This window comes from Triticum urartu, unplaced genomic scaffold (assembly GCF_003073215.2).
Source record: "Triticum urartu cultivar G1812 unplaced genomic scaffold, Tu2.1 TuUngrouped_contig_4952, whole genome shotgun sequence".
In the NCBI taxonomy this organism is placed as follows: domain Eukaryota; kingdom Viridiplantae; phylum Streptophyta; class Magnoliopsida; order Poales; family Poaceae; genus Triticum; species Triticum urartu.
This window is the reverse complement of record NW_024115585.1, coordinates 1-8,041: the sequence shown is the minus strand read 5'-3', so window position 1 is coordinate 8,041 and position 8,041 is coordinate 1. Positions and strand designations below refer to the sequence as shown.

The 8,041-nt window shown below is 45.1% G+C and overlaps 2 protein-coding genes across 2 annotated transcripts; one reads left to right on the top strand and one right to left on the bottom strand.

The window, feature by feature from the left end:
- Positions 1-2,582: 2,582 nt before the first annotated feature.
- On the top strand, positions 2,583-4,394 carry LOC125528556 (zinc transporter 2-like). Its single transcript, XM_048693006.1, has 4 exons — positions 2,583-2,877; positions 3,120-3,181; positions 3,273-3,417; positions 3,806-4,394. The coding sequence occupies exons 1-4, from the start codon at positions 2,625-2,627 to the stop codon at positions 4,198-4,200; spliced, it is 855 nt and encodes a 284-aa protein (XP_048548963.1). The 5' UTR covers positions 2,583-2,624; the 3' UTR covers positions 4,201-4,394.
- On the bottom strand, positions 4,378-8,034 carry LOC125528555 (wee1-like protein kinase). Its single transcript, XM_048693005.1, has 9 exons — positions 7,953-8,034; positions 7,782-7,842; positions 7,650-7,713; positions 7,229-7,492; positions 6,778-6,842; positions 6,574-6,683; positions 6,308-6,494; positions 5,689-6,042; positions 4,378-4,952 (listed from the first exon to the last, which is right to left on the bottom strand). Exons 1-9 carry the CDS (start codon positions 7,994-7,996, stop codon positions 4,854-4,856), a joined length of 1,248 nt encoding a protein of 415 aa, XP_048548962.1. The 5' UTR covers positions 7,997-8,034; the 3' UTR covers positions 4,378-4,853.
- Positions 8,035-8,041: the final 7 nt, after the last annotated feature.

Here is an 8,041-nt window from a genome sequence, read left to right as displayed (position 1 = left end):
TATTGAAGAGCAAAAGAAAACTCAAGCACAAAATATTTTTCTTGCTCATTCTACATGATAGATTAGGCTTATTTATAAAATGATTGTTCCAGCAACATATGCACTCAAGCGCCCGAAGAGACCACACATCACTTGCTTTGGGACTAATGTGTTATTTGTTAGCCAATCTAGCGCATGATCGGTCGGTCCATATATGGTGTTTATTTGGATATGGTGTTTATTTGGATCCTTTTTTTAGGTTTTTCTTTTTCTTTAGTTCTGATTCCATTAGTTCACCTATTTTTTTTCCTAGTTTCTTTCCTAGTTTTGCATGTTTTTTGTTTTCTTCCTTTTTATTTGGTCTTGGTAGGTTTTTCTTCCTTTTACTTGTTCTTCCCAGTTTCATTTTATTTTTCTCCTAGATTTTTTTTAAAAAAAATATTAGACATTAGAAAAGGCACATTCCTTGTGTGATAAGAAATTTTCCTGAAACCACACTATGAACATCTCTTCGCTCACATGATGAACATTTTTAATAGAGAAAAGTATGTTTTGGATCCCTCAAGTTCCCACAAAGTATAGACTTGGTCCCTCAAGTTTTTTTGGTATATATTTGGTCCCTCAAATCTCAAAACTGGATAAGTTTGGTCCTAAACCAGATTTTAAGCACGTTGACCGGTTTTTACCGCCACATGTCCGCCCGATGAACAGTAAATTCGAAAAAAGAACATAAACCAAACCTTAAATTTTTTGGGGTCGAATATGCTTACATGCGCAATATGCAAACAAAATTTCGGGCTCTTTCGGCACTCGAGGAGCTCGTGGCAAAAGAAAAAAAATCTGGCTGATGAATAGTAAATTCGAAAATAATCAAAAAATTCTGAAAAATTTTGGGGTCCAATATGCTTACGTGCGCAAGGTGCGACCAATTTTTTTTTCATGAAATGACATTGGATGGGCTCTAGCAAAATTTTGTCATTTTTTCGAAGTTTTTTTTTTCATATTTACTGTTTATTGGGCAGTTTTGTGGCGGTCAAACCCGGTCAACGTGCTCAAAATCTGGTTTAGGACCAAACTTATCCGGTTTTGATACTTGAGGGACCAAATGTATACCAAAAAATCTTTAGGGACCAAGTCTATACTTTGTGGGAACTTGAGGGACCAAAAACATACTTTTATCTTTTTAATACACATAGTGAACCTTTTCCTGACATATGGTGATTTTATAAAATATGCGATCAACATTCTTTGAATGCATGAACATGTTTTTTAAAATCATGTCTTTAATATTATTCATGTAATTTTATTTATTATCACATTTTACAGAAAAAATAATAGTTTTTTTAAAAAAATGTAGCTGTATTATTAAAAATATATTTTATGTGGTTATGAAAAATGAGGATTAGAAAACTATGAATTAAAATAATTATTCAAAAATTACTGAAATATATTCATGTAATTATGAAGAAACAATTCCCTTTTGAAAGCGAGCTCATTTTTATGGATGATAAAAGGAAAACCAACATGAAAAATCGAGGAATACAAAAAAGCAAAAAAGCAAAGCAGAATATCGCTGACGCAGCAAGCGTAAGATAGGAGGTCTCGTTTCAGCGGTAGGACCGCTAACAATGAACAGCTGGGGTACTTTTTTCAGTTAAAAAAAAAGAGAACAGCTTGGTTCACCATCGTTAAACTATCACAATGAAAAGGGAAACGAAAAGCTTGATCGCTTGCCGTCGACGTCGCGGTCGGACCTCGGATTATTAGCCCGTCGATTGCTGGCCGGCCGGGAAAGGCACGCAAGCAAGCAAGCAGCACATCCGAACCAGATTGATGCGCGCCCGTTAGCCATATACAATGGCGTTATTATAAATCCACGAGCTCCGTTTAAAAAACAAAAAACGAAAAACATGAGCCCGGCTCTACCATCTCGTCATCCTAATAATTCCTTCTTCTCATGGATTGAGACGGAAGCATGGGACCAAAATGCTGCACCTTTTCTCTATCTGCCCACGGCGTTGATCCGAGTTTGTTAATGGAGACGCGGTACGGCGGCTGCCCCACGGTCACGGACGTTCGTCGGATTTATCAACTTTAAGCAATTCTGTGAGTGTGCCTTATTTATATTGGAGCACCAGCCAGCCACCAGGAGGAAAATGACATACAGAAACCGATGCAAAAGTGTCGAGCCTCGCCAAGTGTGTAGTTCGGGTTACTACACACGGCACAGGTCCAAGGCCAAGTCGTCGGAGACGCAATCAGCCCGAACGGATTTTCCACGTCTTTTTTGTTGGAAAACGGATTTTTCCGATACGCCGTCCCCGTCGTACTACCGCCCGCCTCCCACGCTCCCGGCCTACTTCCACTAAAACGTAGCTCACGCTCCACACCGCCCACTGAGATCCTTACCCCACGAAATGGTGACCCACCTGTCGGTGCCTACATGCGGGGAAACGCCGGGTGAGTATGATCTCGAGAATCCTCGTGCCAGTACAAAGTGGGAGTAGTAGTACTCTGCCCCACGAGAGAGAGAAAAAAGTTGTACTCCGGCCAGCGCGACCAACCGCGGGCAATATGATCTACCCGCACCGCACGGGCCCACACGTCAGCCCCTTCCAGCTTCCCGCCCCGGTATCCCCTACTTCATGCGGTGGAACGAGGCGTTCCTGGCGCTGGGCACGCAGTTCGCCGGCGGGGTCTTCCTCGGCACCGCCATGATGCACTTCCTCAGCGACGCCAACGAGACCTTCGGGGACCTCGTCCCCTCCAGCGAGTACCCCTTCGCCTTCATGCTCGCCTGCGCCGGCTACGTGCTCACCATGCTCGCCGAGTGCGCCATCTCCTCCGTCGTCGCGCGCGGCCGCACCGCGCCCGCCGCCGCCCCGGCAACAACCGCAGGTGAGTTGTGAGCGGCCCGGCAGCTCACGTGCTCTCCGCTGAAACTATACTTTACTTTTTACTATGTCCGTGCCGGCCGTGCTGGCACCCGGCGGCATAAAGGAGGCAGCTGGGCGTTGGGTTAAATGCAAATTTGCGTTCTATACTATTGTTTGTTATGAAGACATTTTCTAGTATGCTTAATTCCTGATGATCTTGATTATATTCTTACCGATCTTAATCTCCTGTCTACAACTTTCCAGGGGAGCTGGAGGAGGGCAAGCTGGGCAGCACAAATGGCAACGGCTCGGATCAACGAGCAGCTGTAAGTAGTGCAGCCTCCGAGTTCAGTCTTGTTTTTTGCTTTGTGACAGTCAGGCCACCAAACGAAACTGATCTTGGTGGTGTCTGCGCAGGAGCAGGACGCGCACGGGCCGTCGGCGACGGGCCACTCGACGGCGTCGATGCTGCGGAACGCCAGCACCCTCGGCGACAGCATACTGCTCATCGCCGCGCTCTGCTTCCACTCCGTCTTCGAGGGCATCGCCATCGGAGTCGCCGGTAAGAGAGACTCACGACGTCGTTGAATCGTCCAAAATTTTGACTTCCATGAGAAAGAAGAAGACATCTGCATCTCATGTCTCGACCACTGGTTCGGTACAGATGCTTGCAAGTTTTAACCATCAATCAACTCTGAAACCGACATCCGCTAGTTCTTAGCCAGCTTCGTCTCACTTCAGTCATTGTCATGCATACTTTTACTTGTTCAAGCCTTTGAATAGATGCTCCAGTCCAGATGCTCGCAACTTCCTCGCGCGTCCATTGATGTCCACTTCAATCAGCATTTCACAGATTCCATTGACATTAACCAGAAAAACAGAAAATCCCAGATAATCAATCTTCCTACAGTTCTAACTATGCTTGCGACCTGTCGACATTGGCATTGCAGAGACGAAGGCGGACGCGTGGAAGGCGCTGTGGACGATCAGCCTGCACAAGGTGTTCGCGGCGGTGGCCATGGGCATCGCGCTGCTCCGGATGCTGCCCAACCGCCCGCTGCTCTCCTGCTTCGCCTACGCCTTCGCCTTCGCCGTCTCCAGCCCCGTCGGCGTCGGCGTCGGCATCGCCATCGACGCCACCACGCAGGGCGACGTGGCCGACTGGGTCTTCGCCGTCTCCATGGGCCTCGCCACCGGCATCTTCATCTACGTCTCCGTCAACCACCTCCTCTCCAAGGGGTACAAGCCCCAGCGGCCCGTCAAAGCCGACACGCCCCTCGGCCGCTGGCTCGCCGTCGTGCTCGGCGTCGGCGTCATCGCCGTCGTTATGATATGGGACACCTGATCGTCTGAAGTTGCATGGGGCTGGTTTGTTAATTAGTTTTGGACGTTCGTTCATACTGTAGTATATTTCATAGTGCAAGGATACTAGTAGCTTCAATGTAGGCTATTGCCTCATAGTACATGTGCTGTGATAAGAGAACTGTTTACATAATACTACTAGGTGAAAAACAAGCAAAAATGTTAAATTCTTGTTTATTTACGACTGCGAAAATGCCACAAGTCCAACTGAAAAAAGGACATCATAATCCTTCCTTTAGTTCCTCCCACACAATCATCACAATACCAAATGGCAGTCAAGCAGGCTAACCACAACACCAGTACACCAGCAAACCAATGAAGAGTTCCTGGCTCTCCAGGAATTGAACACGAGATGCACAACCCCCAGACCAAACCCAAAACACCCAGGACCAACACGGCCATAACTTACAGATATTGCTCGAGTTCCCTGCGCACAAATGGCTTCACAGCTTAAGAACACTCAGTAGCTATACAGGAACAACAGATCAGGGCAAAAAACTGATCCGTGGCGCGTTTTCGGAGAGCCTTCTTTCAGACAGACAAAATTTGGCAGCAGCCGATGTTGTGCTAGCTCGCTTGGCTGGTGGCTGCTTGCCTGCTCTCCTACTGCAGGATCTGGGTGACGGATGCGGTGTCCTACTTCTTTGCCGAGGCATTACGCAGCTTCTCGAATATGGGGTGTCTCAGGATCTCTTTCGCAGACGGCCGCCTCACGGGATCAGGGTCCATCATCGACTGAAAGTAAGCAGAGAGTGGGGGTGAGCAAGCATGTGAAATACCTATCAGAAGGGAGGACATCTTTCTTGGACTTGAATGCTAGAGTTAGTTAAGGTGCCAAGCAATTGCAAATTGCAGCTCTGTAGATACGTCATAGCTGTAATTGTAACGGCCGTGACCCAAAGAATCGACTGAATGAAACAAAGCTAAAGGTGAAAGAAGTTCATTCATGTGAAACTTTCTTTATATGATGGTCATGAGTAACAAGCACCAATGGGTACCATATAGATCGTGTTAGTGTTATAAAAAGGACGCACAAGCACCACTGGAAGTGTTAGGATTGTGCACGCGCATAAACAGTCGACATACAGAGTGCCAATAAGAGGTATCAGTAGTGAGGTACTAGTGTATTATGCTACTGCTTCATCAGTTGGAAGAAATACGCAACATGGTTACACGAAAGACACTTGCTTCTGCATAAATTTTAGCAACACAGCAGCAAACTTTAAGCTTTTAGCCACAGAAGTAAATAAAACATTATGTTGTGTTGAGTTACTTGGGCGATCATGAATATTATCGAGCATGGGGATTAGATTAAGGAAGAGTGTAGCCGTCATTTTGAATTTTGAATGTAAGGGGTTTAGATACAATAGAGTAGAATAGTATCAATTGATTGTCAATCTGGATACAGAAATGCAGGGCAAGCGAAAGTAAACAACTGGAAAGGGAAAGCCACATGGTGATGTTGCCATACCTTGATTAAACTCTGGAACTGCATTGGGTGTCCTGGTAGCAATGAGATTTTGCCCTCTCTGAGACTTGCAAACTGGTGTCCAGAAACAGGAAGCGGAGTGCCTCTTATAAGCTCATAGACAGCTGCCCCGAGAGAAAAGATGTCTACCTTGTCAAGATGCTCATGCTTTTCATTCAACATTTCTGGAGGCATATAACGAGAATCTCCTTCTTCGATTGCCAAACTTCGATCAATAAGTGTAGCACAACCGAAATCTCCAAGCTTATAAATACCATTCCTGACATATATGTTATCTGGTTTCACGTCAAGGTGTGCTACGCCACGCCCGTGAATGAAGTCCAAACCTTTGCAGATCTTGCATTTCACAAATTTACTTTCAACGTTAGTAGGTGAGGTGCACATGAAAGAATGGTTATATTAATAGGTGAGGTGTACATGAACGAACAATGCATGGGTGGTTAGCAGCAGATGATGAATCCAAGAGTACTTTACATAATTTCAAGAAACTTGTTAGAACAACTATTACAATGGTATACTAGTTACATTATGACATTGAATTCATTTTGCTTGAAATACTGACCATTGACCAACAAAAAATAAAATGGATTAGTAAACCAACCTGATACAACAGTTCCAGGGCATCCCCAAACTCCAACGGCTTGTCCCCATTCACAGATAGGGAACGGTCACAGAGTTCCATCTGGATATAAAGTTTTTCGGTCTCGAACCAAGAGGTGAAATATCCAACTATGTTCTCATGGTTACCTAAGGCCACCAAAGTATGCACTTCCTTCAATGCTTGCCTCCTGTAAATAAATATACAACAAACGGGATTAGTTAATCATGGTCTAACTACTGAAGCAAGAGGGCTTCTATGAAAACTACCTGTCCATGTCATTATGCAACTGCTTGATGCTCCGTTTTACTGCATACAAGCAGCCCTCTATCCTCCTCAGAACTTTAAACACGACACTGAAGTTTCCACATCCAATTTGCTGCAAACAAACAATTGTCATGACCCAAACCTCCACAAAATGTAAAACTAAAACATGAACATGAACACATAAACAATATCTAATGAGAGCATACCTCAATTTCATGGAAATCGGTACGGTAACGTGAAAGACCGTCAGCGCCAATAGAGGGAGAAGACCCTAAATACAGATATTTTGTCGGTTAACTCTTTTTTTGTGAGAAAGATGCTGCTATAAATGTTTCTTACTGAGATAAAAAATCACACGCAGTGATTATGCGTTATTAACTTTATAACATGTACACGTAATTTGAAGGGATGTGAAATGAACATGTACACATAATTTGAAGGGATGTGAAATGAACATGTACACATAATTTGAAGGGATGTGAAATGAACATGTACACATAATTTGAAGGGATGTGAAATGAACATGTACACATAATTTGAAGGGATGTGAAATGAGCATGTACACATAATTTGAAGGGATGTGAAATGAACATGTATACATAATTTGAAGGATGTGAAATGAACATGTTTCAATAACATCAAGCACATAAATGTTACCTGATGATTTGCATTTCCTCACGGAGAACACATTATCATCTATCCGAGGGTCCATATTATATGGATTCTTGATGCATGGTGGAGGCGTCACCTGGGAGCGCAGAACTCTTGCTGAATGTGGGACATAGCTACCTCTCTTTTGCGAACTAGGTTGCGCCATCTTTTCTTCCTCTGGATCATCTTGACTTAGAGAAAATCGGACCGGAGTAATCTCCTGGCTATCCGCCTCCATTAGGTCCATGGATCGACCTTTCGGGGAAGAATCTGTAAGCAATGGCAATCCTTTATTAATACAACAACATTGAGCCAGATGCCAGAGCAAGCATATCAAACTCTGGAATTTAGGCAACTGGATCTTGAGGCAAGACCATAATGATGATTTCAGATCAATAGGACTCAGTTTGAGCATTCGCACTCTCACCTCTCTTGTACCTCTTGCTCCGGGCCACTGACTTCTCTGGAGATTGGGGGCAAGGGGTGTTCTCCTGCAGATAACCCAAACAGATCAGATAAGCAATGTAATCCCACACAAGAAAATATGTCTTTTTCCCACCTTATCGGCGTCGAAGCCGCTCGCCAGCTGCGGCGCATCGGGCGTGAGGTAATCCGGGGTACTGCAAAACAGCGAGCGGCAAGAAGAGGGATAGGGTTAGCCCGAGATGCGCACTCTCACTGGACACAGACTGCAGCTCGGATCGAATCAAGAGCCGAATCAGAGATCTACCAGAAGAAATCCTGGCTGAGGATGCAGGCGTCCCTGTCCTCCATGGGCACGTCCGCGTCCACGGGCGCGGCCTGATGCGGCGGAGCGGG

What these genes read in the sequence shown, in the direction of transcription:
- LOC125528556 (XM_048693006.1), top strand. Translation starts at nt 2,625, where the DNA reads ATGCGGTGGAACGAGGCGTTCCTGGCGCTGGGCACGCAGTTCGCCGGC. An exon ending in CGCCCCGGCAACAACCGCAG is followed by an intron (nt 2,878 to 3,119) that starts GTGAGTTGTGAG and finishes ACAACTTTCCAG; the next exon opens with GGGAGCTGGAGGAGGGCAAG. An exon ending in CATCGCCATCGGAGTCGCCG is followed by an intron (nt 3,418 to 3,805) that starts GTAAGAGAGACT and finishes TTGGCATTGCAG; the next exon opens with AGACGAAGGCGGACGCGTGG.
- LOC125528555 (XM_048693005.1), bottom strand. Translation starts at nt 7,996, where the DNA reads ATGGAGGACAGGGACGCCTGCATCCTCAGCCAGGATTTCTTCTG. An exon ending in GAGCAAGAGGTACAAGAGAG is followed by an intron (nt 7,493 to 7,649) that starts GTGAGAGTGCGA and finishes CATTGCTTACAG; the next exon opens with ATTCTTCCCCGAAAGGTCGA. An exon ending in GAGGAAATGCAAATCATCAG is followed by an intron (nt 6,843 to 7,228) that starts GTAACATTTATG and finishes ATCTGTATTTAG; the next exon opens with GGTCTTCTCCCTCTATTGGC.